Genomic DNA, 20,892 nt, shown 5'->3' on the forward strand with positions numbered 1-20,892 from the left:
TGAACTTGAAAATATTAAAACTACAGCTTTGATTCCCTTAAACAGTTGTGTGCTGAATTTTCAAGTTTCCCTAGGCTTCTGAAATGTCTATGTATAAGGGAGATAATTTCCTTTGCTCTGAAGTTGTTAATCCATGAGATTTTGGGTGGGATGCTGACTGCATCCTCACTGGTGACCCTGTGGACCAGTCAAGCCCTACTTGCAGTCTCTAATTTTCTGACTTAAAGATGGAGGTGGCCAAAGAGATCACTCCCTTAGATACAAGTGGTTGATTACTGGCTTTCGAACCAGAGCCCAGTCCATAACCCCCATCCAAGACCCATACCTGATTTTGTAATTATTTGATTCTTAAAGTATGTAGCTATGGGGCTTCCCTGGTGGCCCAGTAGTTGAGAGTCCGCCTGCCGATGCAAGGGACACGGGTTCGTGCCCCGGTCCAGGAAGATCCCACATGCCACGGAGCAGCTGGGCCCATGAGCCATGGCCGCTGAGCCTGCGCATCCGGAGCCTGTGCTCTGCAACAGGAGAGGCCACAACAGCGAGAGTTCCGCGTACCGGAAAAAAAAAAAAAAAGTATGTAGCTATGTTTATTCCCATATAACTTTAAAGAATCCTGCATTCTTTTCATATGATTCTTATCCCTTGGGGCTGCACAATTCTTATGGATGTTAAACTTCTATCTAATTTAATTCTGGTTATGTCTCAGAGCTTTGTCTGATTATTCAGTCATAACTCCCAAGGTCATTCTCCAAGGTCACTGCTCAGCCCCACCTCTTCACCCTACTTTACCCACTGTGGTCCCTGAGTTCCTAATTCCCCTGGGAATGGAAGAGCAGGGTCCCTCCAAGATCTATGCTCCCTTCTACCTGGCAAGGCTAAGTAAGAAACTTCTTAAGCCTAGTACCTTCTCCCAGAGATTGTCTGGAGTTACCATGGCACTACAGCTTCCTGCTTCCCACCCTCCCAAAGCAGGCACTACAATGACCAAGGTCTCTTGGAAGAACAAGGTCCACATCAGAGGCACTGGAGCAAATCCCTAACCTCCCAGAAGGATGAGCGGACATAACCAAGTCACCAACCAGTTCCTGGACTAAGGTTACAACCCAGGACTCCCATCTCCCAGCCCCGCACTAAGACCACTCAACCACAATGCCTTCAACAACAGCAAAGTCAGCAGAGCCAGGAAGGAGTTCACAGATTACAGCCCCAGCCAACCAGCCCAAACATTAGAGTGTGCTGCGTACAGCCCTTTCAGTTGCTTGGTAAACAGCATAGAAATAGGCATGGTTCCTGCCCTCTCTAAAATAAATATACATACCATGTATTTGTGTTTTCACACTAGGGAGAAGCGACAATAAGAAATGACTGTCAGCTATAGTGGGAAGAGGGGGTAGGGCCGGGCCCCAATGAGCAGAGGCTGGAGGAGAGAAAACAAGGCATAGGGGTGGCCTCCAGGGGTCCCATCCTTGGGGAAAACTCTTACCAAAAAAGCCCTGTACACAACGGGCCCTCCAAAAGCCGGATTGATGATGCTCTGGTCCCTCCATCATTAGCATTTCAAAGAACCACTGGTGGAGGAGGAACAGGACAGCTAAGAGAATGCAAACCTTCCTGCCGCTGGAACCCCAGGGCCATCTCCCAGGCTCCCGTCCATGTCCCATCTTGTCTCCTACGGCTCCTGGGGCTTCTGATGACGCTTCCTCTTTCCCACCGGCCACTGTCTACTCATCAGCCTGGTATGCAGCCTCGCCAGCATCTCTCCCTCCAGCTGGCTGGGAAAGAAACCCACGATGCCTCTTTGGGTTTTGAGGGGATTTTTACTAACAGACACAGAGAAAGTGACGGCTGTAATTGAAACTAACAAACATGAAAACCGAAACATTCTCGGAATTCTTTAAAAGTTCTATTGCTGTCACCTTGGTTGTCACTGAATCCTCGGCGGGGCAGTGTCCTTGACCCCTTGGCCCTTCCTCCTCTGCCACCTGCTCAGCCGTAGGCCCTGAGCACCCTGTGCCCAGGCATTGTTTTGTTGTTGTTCAGGGTACAAAAAAGGTACAGGCTGGGTCTCTGCCCATTTTATGGCCGAGAAGGGAGATAGACAAGTACAAGTCACGGGGGTGCGGCAGGAAAGGCGCCTTGGCAGGCATGTCAACAGAGTCTCTAAAGAAAGTCTTGTCAAATGTCGTATGATACTGCTTATACGTGGAATCTTAAAAAAGGCTACAAATCAACTTATCTACAAAACAGTAATACAGTTGCAGATGTAGAAAACAAACTTATGGTTCCTGGGGGGTAAGGGAGGGGGAGGGATACATTGGAAGATTGGGATTGACACAAACACACTACGATATATAAAATAGATAACTAATAAGGACCTACTGTATAGCACGGGGAATTCTACTCAATACTCTGTAATGACCTATATGGGAAACGAATCTAAAACAGAGTAGATATATGTATAACAGATTCATTTTGCTGTACACCCGAAACTAACACAACATTGTAATCAACCATACTCTGATAAAATTTTTTTAAAAAAGTCTTGTTTCGCGTGCTCCTCAGCGCTCCCGTCCCCCTCCGTCATTCCAGCAGCGTCCAGCCCCTGCTCCATCTCCAGCTGTGCCCCACCTGCTCTCTATCCCTCCCCTCCCACGGTCCAGGCAGCCTTGTCCCCGGAGCTCCCTGCTCCTCCTCTCGGCCCCCAGATCCAAGTGGGACTCACCCACCACCCAGAGAACATCCCAACAGCTGTGTGCTTACTCAGCACTTGATAAAGCGTTGTTCAAGGCAAACATTTCTAACTAAATTAAAAATAATCCAAGCAGAGGCTTCAAATATTAAATCTTCCTTCTAGAACATAAACCCTACAAATATTGAAGTTTGCTCTTGGCACAAGTGGTGAACCACACAACTGATCAAGTTCTCTCTCAGATAATTATATCTTTTATTTATCTAGAACCCAAACTCCTCACTCTGAGTTTCCTAACTGCCACATTGGATTCAATCCCCGGCTCGATGCTTGCCCGGAACCTGTTTGATTGTTATTTCCAGCAACGGCTTAAGCGCCAGCTGTACGGGCAGCATTTGGTGCAAGTGCCCTTGAGCTCTGTTTCGTCTTTCCACTTTCAGAATTCCCTTTGAGAGCTCTAAGTGTCAACAGGCACGATCATTATTTGAGTCACCTGATACAAGAAGAGATGTCACACCGGCTGCCAAACGGGACCTATTATTGCCAGGTTCCGTGCCCTAAGGGAGAGGGCAGGGGCAATCCAAGCAGATGGTCTGTGAGCTTCGACAGCCAGAAGTTTTCACGGGGGCATCAGACCACGAGTGAGCTGAATCTTCAGCACAGAACAAGGAAATGCCAGCCGCTGTCTTTGCTCAAAGCAGAAGAATGAATTAGCACTTCTCTGGGCCTGAAGTGGGCTTGAACTAGACCAAGGATACTGAAAGCTCGGGGCAGCTGCCCAGGATGCGGCCCTAACCCCACACAGAGAGCCACAAGGAGAAGGCTAAGATGGCGACGGGCCCACTATCCTCCTTACTGGAAGGGTCCTGTGCCACCTGGGATGTGCCCGCTCGCCAAGCTGCTTCCACTGTAAAGCAGACGGTAGCAGCACCTGTCACTCAAAAGTACCATGGCCTCTACCCTCCCTTAGTCCTCCAGAGCTGTGCCACCAGGCCCGGATGCAGATCCTCTCCTTTGGCTCCCCTCCACACCTGGAAGAAGGCAGCCTCGGTCAAGCTGCAGCCCCCCAGGAAGATAAGGTTGAAGGGTCAGTGAAGAGAAAGAGAAAACACCAAGGCTTCAGGACAAACTCTGAATATCCCCAAATGTGATGATCTCTGAAAGGCCAGGCCACTTGTCTTCCGGTGGGTTTGCCACTGTCCCATCACCCCTGTCTTTCCCTGGCCCCCACTGTCATTCTGTCCTCTGCCTTCCTTCAAGGGACCCATCCCTGGCAAAAGTTTGGGTTCTTTTGAGCTAAGTGCTAAGTGCTCTCAGAGCCTCCACAGGCCTCCACCCTGGGTGAGAAAGAATTTCCCCCCTAACCAGGCCCAGCCCAGCGCGTGTGTTGGTCAACTACAGCCTTGTACTGCACTGAACTGCAGTTGCCTTCCCTTGGGGAGCGGGGCCGGGGGAGGGTGGTTTACAGGCCGTGGTCTTTAAGACTCCAAGCTCTTAGGGCTTATTCATGTCCTTTCCCATTGGGGGAGCGGAGGGGGCATGTTGATAGCCCGAGGTTATGTCTGGCTCGATCTTTCACTGAAATTTGTTCACGTATTGTTCCAACTGGGGCCTCAAGGCCCTGTCATACTGGAGGCCGCCCTGACCCACTAGCCAGGACCAAGACTCATTCAGTTTCAAAAGCCCCCGCCCTCTTGTTTCTCACTTTCCAGCTGAGCAACACCCATACTTCTCAGCTATTCGCTAAGTAGAGATGACTGACACAACCTGTGTCCAATGTAGAGCCGAGTCTTCAGGGCTCAGGTCACTACTTTCTCTCAGGGGCTCTGGAAGAAGCAGGTTCTTTCCCGTGGGGTCTCAGCATCCCACAGACCCAACAGGGAAGTCCGCCCACACCAAGGCCCCGATGGGGGGACCAGGCAACCTGATTTAGGGCTCAGAAAAGGAACAGAGTCCTGCGTGCAAAGCTTCTCAGCCACGCCTATCTACACGTGTGGCCCCTGCCATCTCTGCGTTTGGAATCTTCTCTGCACACGTCTGTGTTCTAGTTTTTTGTGTTTGACCTTCACTTTGCTCCTTGGCTAAGTTACTCTGAAATTCCACCTGGCCTTGGCCAATCTAAGGGAAAAGGAATCTTGCCTTCACGTAGGCCAGGAGGATCAGTCAGAGGCCAGATGCAGTTGGAGGCTATCGCGGCGCCAGAGACCGAAGCGGCCGACTGGACTGAAATACTTAAATCTGAATGACAATCCAGGACAGCTGGAGGGGCACGTCTCTTCCTTATGAACAAAACAAATAGCCTCACAGCAATCTGTCCCTTCTCTCTTGACCAACTTCAGGGCTCTAGCCGTTGGCCTGAACACCTGGGAGGAACCTGGGGAAAGGTAAGGAAGAACTTGGGCCACCTCCAGAGTAAATGGGTAACGTAGGGTTGAGGCATCCTGGCACTGGATGCTCAGAGCTGCCCAGGGCTTTGTAAGTCCATGGAACCTCTCTGCCCCACCCGCTTGCATCCCAATTGAGGAACTAAATGTGCTTGAATGGGATCTTTGATCATAGCGGGTCCACCAGGTGGCAGTGTTACCCGGGCCCAGTCCAGACAGAGCCTGCAGTGAGAGAGCGGCCACCAGAGGGCAACACAGGGACAGACGCTCAACCACGCAGCTGGTTGCCTAGCAACTGTGACGAAATGGGCTCCCAGTTTGCACCCTCTGCAAGGCCTCCCAGGTTATTTCTGGCGTAACAAAGACTGTTGCACGCAAGGAGTGGCCTCAGGAATCCCAGAACTGCCTCTCTTCTAAGCCTGGAGACTCTAAAATGGTCCAGGGACCCCAAAGCCAGCACGACCCTGGCGTCTAGGGGATTGGGCAGCTCCTGTCCCTGCCCTTTGGACTGCCAAGGATCAGGAAAAGAAAATAAACATTTTCCATTCCCCTCTGTAGCCCCACAGCCATTGGGACGCTCTGATTTCCCTAGTGGCTAAAGCAGAGCAACCTCCTCCCCCTCCCATCCCCCAACCTCCCCCTTCTAAGCAGGGGCTGGATTAACAGCGTGTGACCTTGAGCCAGACCTTGAGCCTCCAGCTCCTCAACTGTACTTGGGGGGGGGGTCGAGGGGGTGCTGATAAGATCCAGCTCTGACCTTCTGTGGTCTTGATTCTCTCCCTTTCCTCCAAGAATTCTGTCCTTGCCTCAAAACTCTCCCTGATTTGGACGACCCTGAAAATAGAATTCTTCCAATTCCAGATGGATAAGTATGACCCGAGAAACCAGAGATGGAACCAAGAAAGTGAGGCAGACACAAGACAAGGAGTGTGGTTATAATGAGCTCAAAGCCTGTGCCGGTCTGGTCTGTGAAAGGGCCTGGGTGAGACGAGGTCAGTGCCCAGGGCAGAGTCAGGGGGCCACTCTAGTCGTGGCATCAGTAGTGGTTCCAGGCACATCTCTGGGTCATGACGAGCCCGCTGGCCCTAGGGCTGGGCTCTGACTGGGGCCTGGTGTCAATCACTAAGGTGTCGGGGTCTCCAAGGGGCACCATGGTGGAGGATCACACGGGCATGTGCAGCTCGTTGTACTCATCCTGGCCGTCCTCATCAAAGTTTGGTTCAGCATCTTCAGAGTCCAGCTGCAAAAGGGAGCAGAAGGTTGGGAGAGGCCGGGAAGCGGACTCACCGCCTCCCGCTCCCCAGCTCCTCCTTGGGCCGGCAGCCCTCACTGCCCCTAGACCTCTCCAAGCCTCACTGTCTACAGGGACTGTGGCCCCAGGTTGAAGCACTTCCCTCTGGCCAAAACCTTGAGGTCACCCCCCAGCGATACCTCCTAATAATAATAATGATGATGGCAGCTACCACACAGAAGCACTTTCCTGGGGCTCTGAGCTCCTGTGGTACCTTTGTACACCGTGCGTGGGCGGAGGATTTTCAAAAAGATGTCCCTTCCTCTAGCTGACAAAAACAGGGCTCAGAATGGATCTCAGCACCACCCCACGCCCGCTCATCCCTCAGCTGTGTGCCTTTGTTCAGGACACAGCTGTCTACAGCAGCCCTGTGCCTCTCTCACACCAAGGCACCGTTCTCATTGCTTTACCTGGAACTGTGTTTAATCCTCACCACGATCCTATAAGGGAGAATCTATTAGTAGCCCCGTCATACAGATGAAAATGAGATTTCGGAACGTTAGGTAATTTGTCTGTGGTCACACAACAGCAAAGACTGGCACCCAGGGCCCGAGCCCCTAAGACTGCCCCAAGCGCCTTCCCTTACCGCCTGTAGCTCCCTGTCCTGGAAGAGCCGGGGCAGGAGGCAACGCCTCAGGGGCACCGTGAGCAGCAGCAGGAAGGGAAAGGCGAGCGAGGCCGCCGTGGACTTGACCACCCAGAGCAGCGCGATGCAGCCCAGCTGGATGCACGTGAACAGGTGCATCCGCCAGGTCTTCACCTGGGGAACAGGCGTCAGGTCTCACCACATCTCTAGGAACTCGGGTCCCCAGGTCCCAGCTTATCCTTCAGAGTCCATCTCCAGCCCAGAGATCCCTCGGCCCTCCCGCCGCTCCCCATCACCCCCTCGCCCCACCTCTGTGCCTCCTGGCCCTACCTTGGTCACATAGGGCTGTTCGGGATGGTGTTTTGCTGGCATGAGTATGAGCAACAGACGCTGGGACAGCTGGATGCCAGACAGCGATGTGACCCCCATGTACAGGAAAATCCCAAAGAGCACAGCCAGTGGGATCCGGCGCAGCACAGCCCCCATGACAATGGACAGGCCTGGAGGAGGTGACACACACCTACGTGACCCCTCAGGCAGCCCCCGTGAGGATGGAAGGGCCTGGTGGGGAGGAAATGAGCCGGGCCTCATCACTGTGACCAAGAGAAGATGCAACAGGACAGAGAGCCAAGAAAGGGCTCAAGCAAAAAGGCACATGGAGTGTCAAGAAGCAGGTCTGGGGGTCAGAGCAGGGGCTAGTCACGATGCGTTTGGAAACTCAGAAGGGATCTGGGTCAAGCCTGGGATGGAGAAAGGATTTAAGGTCCAAGAACGCAAGTCTGGGGGGTGGGGACCGGGGCCGTGCAAGGTGGGCGCTCTCACCCACGAGGCTGGCGATGAGCACTCCAGTGACCCGCTGCTCCCGCACCTCCTGGATCTGGGGCTTCTCGCCGGGAGCAATGGCAGTGCGCATAACCGTCAGCGCGTTCACGTGGGTGACCGAGCGGACGGTGGCGGCCGTGAGCCAGGGCAACCCAAACAAGCCACAGAGCCCACCCAGGGAGCCGATGAGAAGCAGGTCCAGGTGGAAGCCGGAGCCTTTGAGCAGCCTCCGCGCCTTCTGGCTGACAATGAGCCTGCGGGGAGAGGATGGGAAGCGGGGGTGAGTCGGGGGCGGGGGGGTGGCCAGCGACAGGGTCAGGCACTCACAGCAGGGACGGTGTAGAGGGGACAGGACATGCAGAGCAGAACTCTCCCAGGACCTGCCCGCTTCCTCTTTCAAGTTCTCAAATTGAAGTTCTCATATTTAAGCAAATCTGAGGCAAATTCCCATACTGTGGATACTTAAAACACCACAAAAGCCAGATGCCAGCTCTCACCACATCATTGTGGTTTAACCAAAATGAGACACATGTGAGCGTCACTGAGAGAAAATGCTGCCAGGGTTTTCTGAGGACTGTCAAGTGCCACCCTGCAAGTGGTGGTGGTAACAGACAGATATCATGTCAAAGCACCACGGGGGGACTTCCCTGGCGGCGCAGTGGTTGAGAGTCCGCCTGCCGATGCAGGGGACGCGGGTTCGTGCCCCGGTCCGGGAGGATCCCACGTGCCGCGGAGCAGCTGGGCCCGTGAGCCATGGCCGCTGAGCCTGCGCGTCCGGAGCCTGTGCTCCGCAACGGGAGAGGCCGTGACAGTAAGAGGCCCACGTACCGCAAAAAAAAAAAAAAAAAAAAAAAAAAAAAAAAGCACAACGGGGAAACCACGCCCCAGGCCCACGGACACCCTCTGGCCGCCAATCCCACGGCTCCCCGCCCCGCCCCCAGCCCTCTCACGCGGTGATCTGTGTCTCCATGAAGATCAGGATGAGGACCAGGAGGGCGGGCACGGCGGCTGCCACCATCATCCAGGGCGGGAAAGGACGGGCGCTACCCAGGGGCGGGATGAACCATGTGCGCTTATGGGGGGAGGTCACTGAGAGTCCCGTGGGCACCGTCAGCTTCTGCATGACCAGAAGGAAGACCGGGTTCAGGGCCGCTAGCAACTCCACGTAGCAGCTGCTCCCACCCAGCTCTGTGTCTCCAGTACCAGGACTCCAGGGAATGTGGGTGTGAACAGGTTTGGGGAAAATCAGTTTTGTATCCTCCAAAGTCACTGTTCCTCCAAGGGGTCTGGCAGCGAATGAGGAAATGATATACCTTCTCCCTGAGCCCCGGAGCTGCCAGGAGACCTGCTGCAGGGGCACCTGTCATTCTGCCCCCAGTCCCACACCTGCTCCTCCAGGAGTCCTGACTAAGCGTCACACACAGCCCCAGACTCCCTGGCCGGCCTCCTCAGCTGGACCACACAGCTGCTTCTGAAACCCCCAGCCCACCCACCCCTGTGCAGCCCCAGCACGTAGCCATTCCACTAGGAAAGCTGGGTTCCAGCCCTGACCGGCTGCTGGCGCAATGGGGACATGTTATGGCCTGCCTCTCAAGGCCCTGGGGTGAGAACCAGCTGCCAGAGGGGGTCGGGACTCACTCACCTGTGTGTAGGTGTCTGTAATGGAGTAATCCACCAGGACCATCACCAGAATGGAGATGGGGATGCCGAAGTCCCCGATGATACGGCGAGCCTTGAGAGGGGCCAATGAGGGGAAGGGAGCAAAAGGTGGATGGAGCGGAGGGTCAGGAAACTAACATGGGGGTTTTTTACCCGGACCCCTCTTGGGCCTGAGCAGGAGCCAGAGGTCCCCTGACCTGTCCCTTTAAACCCCACAGGTGCCAGCCCAGCCCAGCCCAGGAGAGCATTCCTCTCCTGATTACACCTCTCTGAGGCTTCAGACAGGGGCAGAGGCTGCACAGACTTGGATGAGGTCTCCCATGACCGGGAGAAGGGGACAGCCCCTCTCTCAAGCGGAGCCTGGCAGAGACAGCAGGAACCGAGGGACACCCACAGGGGGTCCACAGGCCCTACTCCCGCCGGCCACGCACCTTGCCACCCAGGAAGCGGCTGTTTCTGAACTTGCGCAGGAAGAAGGCAATGAGGAAGGTCCCGAGCATGAGGATGAGGGACAGCAGAGCCGTGTTGGGTTGGTTCCTGGGGCCCGGCGGCCCCTCGGTGGGGGGCAGGGCACTCACATTCAGGTCCAGCTCAGAAGCCAGGGCTCCCGCAGGGGGGTAGAATGGCAGCAGTGGGTGCTCCGTGAACACCTGTGTGGGTTACGAGGTTGCCCTAGTGCTCACCTGGGCAGGTGCCTGATTTCATAGCATCAGTACACCTGTGAGGGAGAGGGCTGGCCCCTCCCACACCTGACCGGGCAACATAACACAGGACACGCAGCTCCATCTCACACACAGACGCCCTTCCTCTACATACAGTGACCCAAGGACCCCAGACCCATAGCCCTGACAACGCCCCCTTTCCGTCCCATACCTGTTCAGGTGAATCCTGGACTTCAAACCTCTGGGTTTGACTCCCTGCCCTTCAGCTCAGACGTAGCCCTAGGGCGTCCTCAACCCCCATGCCCACAGCCTACAGAGCCTTCCTCCTCGTCCCTCCTCCCCCCAGGCTCTCCTTTCCAGGGTGCTGCCCAGCCCCCACCTACACCCACCCCCCCAAGACCTCTCAGGGCCCACCTTGTAGAGCTTGTGGAAGGTCTCATAGATGAAAATGAGAGAGATGAGGAAGGCGAAGATCTCCTGGGTGAAGGGTGAGATGTAGCGGACCAGGAAGCTGCCTTCCGCGGCCACCAGGGCAAGAACAAAGACCACCAGCCAGAGGCCAACCCACACCCGGCCTGTGAGGTACTCCAGGCCCTGGGCTCGGCAGAACTGGAGGGCGGGAGAGAGAGGCGGTCACCAGAGCCATCTGACCCGGCCCTCGGGGCCCCACGGGACGGGCAGGAGGTGCACCCCGAGGGAGAGGAGAGGGAAAGACCGCAGGGGCCCATGCCCTGGGCCAGGGGCACAGGGTGGAGCAGGTGAGCCCTGGGGAGGGGCAGGGTGGCTGTCACCTTGAAGAAGGCTTCTTCGAAGACGAGCAGTGGCCCCGAGAAGCCGACCACAAGCAGCGGCTGGGCCCCCAGCAGAGAGAAGAGGACACCAAGCACAGCCGTGGACACGATCAGCTCAGACACACCCATCAGTCCTTCTGTCTTCTCCCCTGGGGCGGGCGAGGGTCAGTGGGACGGCCCTGGCCTGGCTCTTTCTACCTGGCCCCTCTTTCTCGTCTAGTTTCCCCTAACCTGGGGACCCAAGAAAAATGGAGCAGCTCCCCAGAGTGGTAGCTAGGGACCCTCACCACTCTCAGCCCTCCTGCCTCTCACCACCAGCCCCCCACCCCGGATCTCCCACCCCTTGCACCCACCCCCTCTCACTTTACTGTCATCCCAGAAGTGACCACTGGAACACCCTGACCCAGCAACCCTGCAGATGACAGTGAGCCCCCTCACCTCTCCTCCCGCCCCTCACCTAGCAGCCCCCCGAAGGTGATGGCGGGACTGAGGGCAGCGAAGTAGATGAAGAGCACGGCAGCCACGCACTGGGAGTGCAGGGCGTCCCGCAGGTCGCTAGGGTAGTGCGGGTACCGGCGCTTCACGTCCCGGACAAGCCCCCCAAACACCGAGCCAGTGCGCAGCAGGGGGTCGTCGTCAGGGGGCACCTCGGAGCCCCCTAAGTCCATCGCCAGCTCTGGGGGAACAAGAGGCTGCTGGAACCTCGTGCTTGGAGCAGGCCCTGGGCCCAATCCTTCCCAGCCTGGGACGCAGTGCAGAGACCTGGGTCAGGGATTGGAAGCTGACGTGCAGGGCTCAAGAGTCGGGATGGGGCTGGGGTCAGAGCCGTGGGAGCCGCGGAGGGGGCATAGGTTCAGGGGGCTCCGGGCCCCAAAGGGTCTGACCTTTCCCAGGGGCCACGTAGCCGCCCTGGGTGGTCATCTCAACTTTGGTCTGCTCCCGCTCCCGCCGCTTCCTGAGCAGCTCGCGCTGGAAGGCAGCCACGGAGCGCAGCAGGTCTCGGCCCTCCACCTCGGACGGGGGGATCACGATGCTGCCGTCCAGGAACTCGCTGATGGCGCTCAGGAGGTCCTGCCTGTCATCCGCCTGATAGGCAGCATCGTGGAATAGCTGGAGGCAGGAAAGCCAGGGACTGAGCCCACAGCCCAGGGAGGCCCTGGGACCCCCTCCCTTCAGGGAGGAGGTGTTGGGCCATCAGAGACCCAGAGGCAAGGTGGACGTTCAGCCACATCCACAGGTCCAGTCCACTTGTCAAAACTCTGGCTCATGTCCCTGCTGGCCGGCAGGCAGCCACGGCCCTGAACACCTCCCAAACCCCCATGACTGCCCGCGCTCTTCCCCTGGGAGCCTCCAGACTTTTCCACAATGCAACAACTGAAGGGATGACACCTGGCATAGCGTTACCAATCCAATCTCCATCCTCACTGGAGAGTGCCCACATCCTGTTGGTTGGGAAATATTTCGAACATCACCTCTGGCTAGAGGACCCTCCTGTCCAAGTCCAGCTTCCCTTTCGAGTCTCATGTCACATCCAAAGCTTCAGCCTCTGGGCTTCTTCGTTCCGGCATCCACCTCCCTGTCCCCTCCCATAGCCCCAGCCCAAGGCTCCCTTTTCCCCCTCAGCTCACCCCTCCCTCCACCACTCCAGAGCGCTGCCTCCACCCCGAAGGGCCACTAGCACCCCTGTACCCATGGATACCACTGGGGGCAGCGTGTGAGACAGAGAACAAGCAGGGCTCAGGGGAACAGGCCTAGAACGCCCAGCCTGGGGGCTGCCGGACCCACCTTGTCAGACATGAGGGTGGCAATAGAGCGCCCAAGCTCGTGATAGTCAGTGCTGGTGTGGCCGGGCCCCAGCATCACGAAGAGAAAGCGAACCGGCACGGGGACCTCAAGCACAGACTCCAAGAGTACAGCTTCGTTCAGGCGCACAAAGGCTGCCGCTGGCTGCTCCAAGAAAGGCACACAGCCTGAGGGGACAGAAAGGCACAGGGTGCTGGGCAAAGGGGAGCAGTCAAGGCAGGCCCTGGGGGGATATCTGGGGCCATGATGTACAGTTGAGCAGGTTGTGCACTGCACAAAGAAACCCCAATCTAAAGAAGCCCTATTTGCTTGTATGTCTGTACATTTATTACAATTTACCAGCAGATGGAAATCAAGGGTATTGAGGAAGGGGTGCTTTTTCCTAATTCTCACAACGGTGTTATATGGACTAGAAGCAATCCAAGACAGCAGAAAACTGGATGGGAAGCAGGCAGAGGATTAGGGAAGATGGGTTGAGAGAAAGACCAGGGGCAAGGTGGGGGCCTGGTTGGGGATGGACGAGGCAGCCTGCAGGCCAGAGCTCAAGACAAGCAGACCATGGTGGGGGCATCCACGCCCTGTAGCCCACATGCCCCCAGGGCCCAGCCCTCCTTACCCACGAGCACAACAGTAGCCTCAGCATCTTCAGGGATCTTCTCCAGCAGCTTCAGGCTTTTCCCCCGGTGACCATCTCCCCCAGGCATGTGGAGGGGCTTCTGAGGACGCAGAACTGGAATAGGGCTGGGACCCAGACCGGAGGCCATGGCAGGCCCTCCCATCCCTTGTTCCAGGCCTGGACTCTGCCCACCAACCCCTGGATCTGGGCCCTGCTTTCTCCGTCCCCAGCCAGGGTGGAGACTATTGGTGAAGTGCCCCACAGCAGGATCTGGACCCTCCTCCATCTCAGCCTTACCTTGTTTAAATGGCTCCCCTGGGTCTGCCCCGTCATCCCCTTTAAAATTTCTGTTTCTCCAGGGCAGGGGTCCCTCCTGAATGTATGTCCCCCACATCCCTAGTATGGTGCCCGGCAACCAACCTTCCTGACCCACTCAATGAAGCCATCCGTGGCCTCCACTGAAACTGGAAGCCCTCCTCATCCCCCAGCCCAGGTCAGAGCAAGGTGACTGACCTCCTTGGCCTCAGGGTCATGAGGCCAGAGTGGGGCTGGCTCCCCCAGGTCATCAGCCACGGTAGGCACTGCACCATCGGGGCCATGGCTGGGGGTTGGGTGATGATTCCCTAGGACCGAGTTCACGCTGGAACTGGACGCATTTCGGGGAAAGAAGCCACTGTCCTTGTCATCATTGGGATGGCTGGGGAGAGGGCAGAGGGGGCAAGGCAGGTTAGGAAGACAGCCCCTTGGTGGCCTGAGGTCATGAGGAAATGAGAAACGGAGGGTCAGGGCCTCCATCCTTTTTGCCTCAATGTAAGAAGGAACTTTCTAACGGTTGGTACTGTCCAAAGATAAAGAAGGAATGAGCTCCCCATCATTTGGGGTATTCAAGCAGAGGCTCGAGAGCCACTCAGTAGAGTCTGTGCTCCTGGAAGGCAGCTGAACCTGAAGGCGCCCTCCCAGGCGCCCCACCCTGGCACCTGTGTTTCAGCAGCAGGGTGCGAAGGACACTGGCCCTGTCCTCCGGCCGGATCTGGTCAGACACAATCATGGTCTCCACCACGAGGTGTGCGATGCCTGGCAGAGTGGTCTGCTCCAGGTCCAGGAGGGCAGCTCCTGGGGGCACAGTCAGGGGAGGGAGCACGGTCCCGTCAGGTAGAAAAAAACCACCCCCCAGCGGCTTGCTCCCCAAGGGCAGGCAGACATGCTGGGTGAGCCAAGCATCTGATGTGCCCAGGTGCATACACAGCTCCATGTGGCCACAGCCCAGCCCGAGAGGGATGCAAAAAGAGAGCACGGGGTGAGGGCACAGCCCCTCCTTGCCCAGAGAGGGGGTCATCTGTTGATTTACTGCATGTGGACAGATACCTACTGTGCCCCAGGTACAGTGCTAGGTACCTGGGCACAGTCCCACCCCTCAGAGCTTATGGCTGTGCAGGCAGCTGGACCCCATGTCCCCAAAGTGGCAGCCAGACCTCACCTGGCCCCAGGGCTCCAGGGAGCAGTCCCTGGAGCTGGGCAGCCCAGCACAGGCCGAGCTCTGTGGTTTGTGAAGAGGGCCTGCAGCTCTCGGGACAGGCCTGCAGGGCCCCTACCGTGGGCGATGGTCCTCCGGAGCTCCAGCAGGCTGCGGAAGGAGAGCGAGGCCACGTGCGGCTTCCCCCAGCGCTCCGTCTCTTCCTCCACGTCCTCTTCAAACTTGATCCAGCGAGCCGTCTCCCGCCAGTGGGGCTCCTGGCTGCGGTCCAGCATCAGCTCATTCAGCTCCACAAACACCTGGGGTGGGCGCCAAGGGTGAAGGCCTGGGAGCCGCCAGGTGGGACCGGCTGTCCTGGGGACATGGCGATGGGCCAGGCAGGGAGGGAGGGAGAAGGGGGGAGGAGAGGCGAGAAGAATCCAAAGGCCCACTTCCTCGGGGCCCGGTACCTCATGAGGCCTCCGGTCCAGCTGCTGCTTCTTCTTCTTCCTGCGCAGGATGGGGGCCAGGCCACTGGGGCTGCCCCTCCCACCCTGCGTCCGAGACGGCTTCTTTACCAGGTGCCGGCGCACGCCAGGGTTGTCCTCCAGCCGGTGACCTGCGGAGAAGATGGGCTTGGCGGTCCCAGGGTTCCAGCTCAGGGCCTCGGGGTCATTGCCAGCCCCTCCAGCTCTGCCCAGCCATTCTACTCGGGGGGGGGGGTGTGCCACAGTCACCCAGGGACCATGCCGACAAAACCATATCGTCCAGCTGGGCCATTTCATACATAAGGAGACTGAGGCCCAGAGAGGGGAAAGGACTAGTCTAAAGTCACACAGGGAGACTGGCTAAGCCACAGTAAAAAGGCAGACTCCCAACTCAGTCCACAGCCCCGGTCACGGCCACTGCCTCTTACTCGGCAGTGCCAGGACCCACATTAAGTCACCAGGCCCCGCGCCCTCAGCACCTTCCCTGTGCCCCTCGGCACCCATGTGTACTCCCCCATGGGTACACATCCAGACGGACTCAGGCAGAGCTTCTCTCCCTTCCTTCCCATCTGCCCCTTCCAGGCCCACAGCTGGGGGAAGGCCAGCAGCCCAGTTACTCACAAGCTGGTCCGCCCACCATGGGGCTCAGCCGGCCCCTGATGGATTCCCACAGGTCATAGTCCTCAAGGTCCAGCACAAACATCTCTAAGTCCTCTGAGGCCAGCGAGTCTCGAGGGCTGGGGGCTGGAGCCCTCTGAGGGCTCTGACCCTCAGCGTCCCCGGGCCCAGGGCTCAGTGCCTTGTTGGGCTCTGTGACCTCCTCCAGCGGGCTCATCATTCCCCAGATGGCCAAGGCCTCAGCCCCTGTTCCTTCCCGGCTCTCCTGAGAGGCAGGAGCCTGGACAGCAGTGGTCTTGGTCCAACCAGAGCTTGAAGATGGCCGGGCCTCCTGACCCCGACTCCCCAGGTCCGCAGGCCTGCTCCCTGCTGCTTCCAGCCTGCACCCTAGGTCTGTAAACACGCCCTCCCCCTGACCACCCCCCATCCCACCGCTGCTGCCACCGCCGCTGCTGCTGCTGCTGCCATCGGATTGTTCCTGTCCCTGTCCTCAGGCCCTGGCAACTTTCCATGACGTATTGCACTCAGAGCCCTCCCCCCTCCCACCCCACCCCTGCACACACTGTGGTTCCAAGGGGGAGGAGGGCGGGGTCGGTGATGCCCCTGGCTGGGCACAGAGCCCCATGGGTGCGGACAGGTGGCACAGAAACCAGGGCACTGATAAGATGGAAGGAACGTGCCGAGATCACAGCCAGGCCCGGCCGAGGGTGGTGTGATGGGAGTAGGAGGCTCCTGACACAGGGAGAGGCAGGGCCTGGTGGAGTGGCTGGGACTCAGGGCCCTGGTTCCAAGCGGGTAAAAAGAGTTTGCCCCGAGAAGAGGAGCGTCGGAGGAGGGGGGGTACAATGATGTCTCCAAACGTCGTGTGGAAAAAGGGCTGCCTTATTCCAGGGGTGACTCAGAGGACACAACCAGGACGGAAGGGCAAAGGCATCATGAGGGGAAGTCTCAGCTCTGGCACCCGAGGCATGGCTTGGTTAGGTAGTGAGTTCCCCATCACTGGCCACATTCCAGCAGACAGGGATACCGCAGAGGAGCTCAGCCCTGGGTGGGGGAGAACACAGAGCCTCTCCAAGGTCCCTCACAGGCTGGGCACCCCTGGAAGTGGGTGTCACTCACTCTTCATGTCGTCCAGGTCCGCGGAGCCCAGCATCTGGGCCTCCGCCTCATCAGTGGGCACCTGCTGCTCCGGGCCACCCGGGCTGCCCAGGGCACTGCCTGGGCATAGCCGTTCCCGCAGGTCATAGCTGGCTGACGGGCTCCGTGGCCGACTCTTCTCTCCGGCGACTCGGGAGACCCGGGCCCGGGGACTAGGGGAGCTGAGGAGGCAACACGGCAGCCTTGAAACTGGCAGGGACCCTCGGTGGAGGTGGGCCAGGAGAGGGGGTTCCTCTGCCCTCCCCCAGCTTGGGGCAGGGCCTGGAGAGGCCCCCTGGGGACTACACACAGGCTCCTCCTGAGCAGAGAGAAAAGCTTACCTCCACCTTCCTGCCCCCGTTGCACTGGTCCCCAGTTCTTCTTTGTCCCCATCCTCCTTTTCACCCAGACACCCTCTCTCTCCTGGAGGACTCTCCCTGCCCGCCCTCTGGTGCTCTCCTCCTTGCCAATCATGCAGAGAAGGGGCACGCCCTCCCCGGCTCCTCCGCCCCGCCTCCTTTCCTCCTAGCTTCTCCACTGGGGTCAGGAAGGAGCCTGGGACCTGCTCTCGGCTGGGCTGGAGGCCAGTACCTGACCGAGTGCTGGGGGCTCTTGTCGGAGCGCGGGCCCACCGCGGGCAGGGGCTTGGTGAAGGCGGCCCTCCCCGAGAGGCCGGGACTGTCGTCCTCGTCACTTCCAATGGAGAACTGTGGATAAACCCCGTGTGACCTGGGTCCCTGCCCTGACTCAGCCCCAATACCCCACTCAGCCCCGCCTCCCCCAACCCTGCCGGGCCTCCCCTCCCCCCTCCAGGCCTCCCCTCCTCTCCCTGAGCAGCCAGCCCTCCCTGGGGACAGACCTTACCTTTGCTTTGGGTGGGGACCCTGCGGGTGGAGGTTCTACAGGCTCTGCCTCAGACTCCCCTTCCTCTTCCTCCTCCTCTTCCTCCTCCTCATCCACTCCGGCTCCCCCCTCCTCCTGGATGGGAGGGGTCCCCTCAGAGGGGGGAGCAGAGGTTCTCTCCTTCTTCCTCTTCCTCCTGGTTTGCCGGGCAGAGGTGGCGGGCAGTCGCCGCAGCTTGTGGGGTGGAGGCAGGCGCACCGAGAGCGGGTGGTGGGTGTGGTGGGATGTGTGCCGGTGAACTGGGGGTGCAGGAGAGCTGGTTGGGGCCCCCACAGCAGAAGGGGGCCCCTCACCACCCTAGGGACGCATGCCTTATTCTAGCTCAAGGCCTCAAACAAGGGCACCCTAGTCCTTCCTCCAGAGTCAGGCTCCCCCCAACACCTGTACCCATAGCCTGTCATTGGGAAGGCCTGGTAGAGTCGGGGGGATGGAGTGATGGAGAGGGGAGGTTGTGACAGGGAGGATGCGGGGATGAGAGGACAGGACACAGCAAGGAAGGGAAAGGTAGAGTCAGCAGAGCTAAGGAGGGGAGGAGAGGTGGCAGAGAGACGAGAGCAGGGCCAGAGGTATGACAGAGCCTTGAGGAAGATGAAGGTCACCAAGGGAGGCCTCAGGCCCATCTCCCTACATCTCCCCTGTGTCTGGGGCTCAGCTCCCCTAGCAGGCAGACAGGTGATGGGTAAGTGAGGCAGGATGACTTAACATGGCATGGTGGCCCAGCACAGCATCCAGCACAGCATCCAGCATAAGATGACACCGGGTGACCAAGCCAGTGGTGAGCACGGTGATGGTGGCAATGAAGGTGATGGCGGTGAGGGCGGCCACACTAGGGGTCCCCAGGCTACCCACACTCAAAGTCCCGCTCGCTGTAGCTGCGGCTGGGCTTCTTGGGGTCCCAGGCCGGGGGCTTGTTGATGAGGTCCCCAAACCTGCTCACAGCCAAGGTCTTGCCCAAGTCATCATCCTCCTCCTCCATGTCTGGACTCAGAGGGGGCTCCTCCAAGGGCACCCGGACCTGCAAACCCAACAGCCTCTTCTAAGGAACCCTGACGCATGAACGCCACACACCCACCCCAACTCCAAGCCCTAGGTGGAGATGGGGGAGACCAGCAGACTCGTCTTCTACTCCCTGTGGCCCAGGCTGGGGTCAACCTCCCAGGCTTCCAGGGCTTGGGAGGAGAGGGGGCAACAGACCCGAGAAATACCAAAAGACCCCCTCTTTCTCCGTATCTCCCGCCCAGCTCTATCCCTGGATCTGGGGGTCCCAGGGTCGACCAGAAGACCCCCCTATCCTCCTTGAGGTCCCTCCCCCTCCTCTTCTCCCACCCCCGCGAGCGTCAGTCACCTGGGGTAGGGGGGAGGCGCCCCCGGGCGGCGGAATCACTCCATTGGCCATGTCCGGAGAGGCGGCTTGGGGGGACTTTGACTCACTGAGGGACCCGTGACCCGGGTGAGAAGAGGGCGCTGCGCGGACCTAATGGGGAGCCCTGGGGGAGGAGGGCGGGGTCAGGAGCCTCGCGCGGCCGCCCCCCCTCCCCCTCCCCGGAGCTGGATCCCCCGCCCGCCCGAGCGCCCATCGAGGCCCCGCCGCGCCCGGGATGCCCCGGGGCCCGGCCCGCCGCTCCCCGCCCCGCCCTGCGGTACCTCGGGGCTCCGGAGCGTGCGGGGCTCGGGCCGACCGCCGCGCCCCATCTCCTTCCCGCGCTCGCCCCGGGGCCTGTCGCTGCGCAGGGCCGGACGGCCTGGGGGCGCCCGCGGCGGCAGCGAGCCTGGCGGGCTGGGCGGACGCAGGCGCCGGAGCCCGCAGCCCGCGGCTCCACCTCCTCTCGCTCGGCTCCGCAGCTCCGCCGCCGCCGCCGCCGCCGGGCCGCACAATGGGAGCGGGCGGGCGGTGACTCACCCCGCCCCGGCGGCGCGGCCCCCACGCGTGGGCCCCCGCAGGACCCCACCTGCCCCGCAATCCCTTCTCCGGCGCCCCACGCGTTGCCTAAGGCGGGTGCGCCGCCCTCCACTCCCACAATCCCCAGATGCACGCACCACCTTCTTTTTAGCCTCCTCTCCCCGCAAGAGCCGTGGAGGCGACCCCTCCGCAGACGCCAGCCCCTCCAATCTTGGGAACTGAGCACGCAGGCCTACGGGAACACCCACCACCTGTCCCTTCGGTTCCGGTATAGCCTCAGATGCCTGGCTTCTGCCACCAGGCAGCGCCCAACATTTGACCTTGGCAGTTACCTCCCTGGCCTCGGTTTCCTCAACGTAGCCAGAGGGGCCTGGAAACGGGGTGTTCCGAAGTTCCATCCAGCTCTAAGATTCTGCACCTCAGTTTCTACACCCTCTCTCCCCCTCCTCCACCCCCCTAGGTCACATCTCCTTTTCCAAGGGCAAAGGTGTTTGGAAGGAACGACTGGATCCCAATTTGACCTTCTGGGGGTCTCGCTGAAACTGAGCACCTAGCACAATGCCATGTCCCTAACAACCCCTCATTAATAGCTGGTGGAGTCACGTCCCTGAATCCTGAGGAGAACTTAGGAGGATGCTGGGGGAGAACCCAGGGTGGAGCTGCTGGGTAGGAGAGGGGCCAGGCCCAGGAGAGAGAAACCAACGCCTGCCCCGGTGGGGGCGGGGGGGGAGGGGCAGGGGATGACAGGATGCTGGACACGATGGTCTCTGTGTGGGGAAGAGGTTTAACCCTGTGACCTTGGGCATGTAATTTACCCTCTCCCAGCCCTGTCCTCACCTGGGTCTCAGCTCAACCTGAGGGAAGATTCTCTACGTTCGGAGCCGTCAGGGGGAAGAGGGGAAGGCAGCTAGTATCTGCTGAGCCCTTGGCTTTGCACCCGCAGCCCCGTGCTGGGCCCTCTCCATACTCATCCTGGCTTCACCACAACAGAGATTCATGGAGCCTTGTTACCCTGCCATGGTCACAGCTGGGAAGCTGGCTGCTGACAGGGCATCATGGGTGTATGTCCCAGCCACAGCCGTTTACCGCT

At 59.1% G+C, this 20,892-nt stretch overlaps 1 protein-coding gene across 2 annotated transcripts; it reads right to left on the minus strand.

The window, feature by feature from the left end:
• Positions 1 to 5,989: 5,989 nt before the first annotated feature.
• On the minus strand, positions 5,990 to 20,064 carry SLC4A3 (solute carrier family 4 member 3). Of its 2 annotated transcripts, none has more exons than XM_067740445.1 (23): positions 19,940 to 20,064; positions 19,248 to 19,389; positions 18,752 to 18,917; positions 17,864 to 18,141; positions 17,591 to 17,706; positions 16,982 to 17,181; positions 15,227 to 15,375; positions 14,896 to 15,076; positions 14,281 to 14,416; positions 13,817 to 14,000; positions 13,304 to 13,403; positions 12,670 to 12,854; positions 11,769 to 11,994; positions 11,342 to 11,560; positions 10,885 to 11,033; positions 10,508 to 10,702; positions 9,863 to 10,081; positions 9,415 to 9,504; positions 8,723 to 8,889; positions 7,773 to 8,026; positions 7,281 to 7,450; positions 6,951 to 7,124; positions 5,990 to 6,313 (listed from the first exon to the last, which is right to left on the minus strand). In XM_067740445.1, exons 2-23 carry the CDS (start codon positions 19,296 to 19,298, stop codon positions 6,236 to 6,238), a joined length of 3,687 nt encoding a protein of 1,228 aa, XP_067596546.1. In that variant the 5' UTR covers positions 19,299 to 19,389; positions 19,940 to 20,064; the 3' UTR covers positions 5,990 to 6,235. The 2 variants fall into 2 exon arrangements, with proteins under 2 accessions (XP_067596546.1, XP_067596545.1); XM_067740444.1 differs by lacking the exon at positions 19,940 to 20,064 and adding an exon at positions 19,547 to 19,763.
• Positions 20,065 to 20,892: the final 828 nt, after the last annotated feature.

This window comes from Pseudorca crassidens, chromosome 6 (genome assembly GCF_039906515.1).
Source record: "Pseudorca crassidens isolate mPseCra1 chromosome 6, mPseCra1.hap1, whole genome shotgun sequence".
Taxonomy (NCBI): domain Eukaryota; kingdom Metazoa; phylum Chordata; class Mammalia; order Artiodactyla; family Delphinidae; genus Pseudorca; species Pseudorca crassidens.

Coding starts and splice junctions, on each gene's coding strand:
- SLC4A3 (XM_067740445.1), bottom strand. CDS start 19,298: ATGGCCAATGGAGTGATTCCGCCGCCCGGGGGCGCCTCCCCCCTACCC. Junction 10,082..10,507: donor CCTTCCACAAGCTCTACAAG/GTGGGCCCTGAG, acceptor TAACCCACACAG/GTGTTCACGGAGCACCCACT. Junction 8,027..8,722: donor ATGGAGACACAGATCACCGC/GTGAGAGGGCTG, acceptor CTCTCCCCGCAG/GCTCATTGTCAGCCAGAAGG.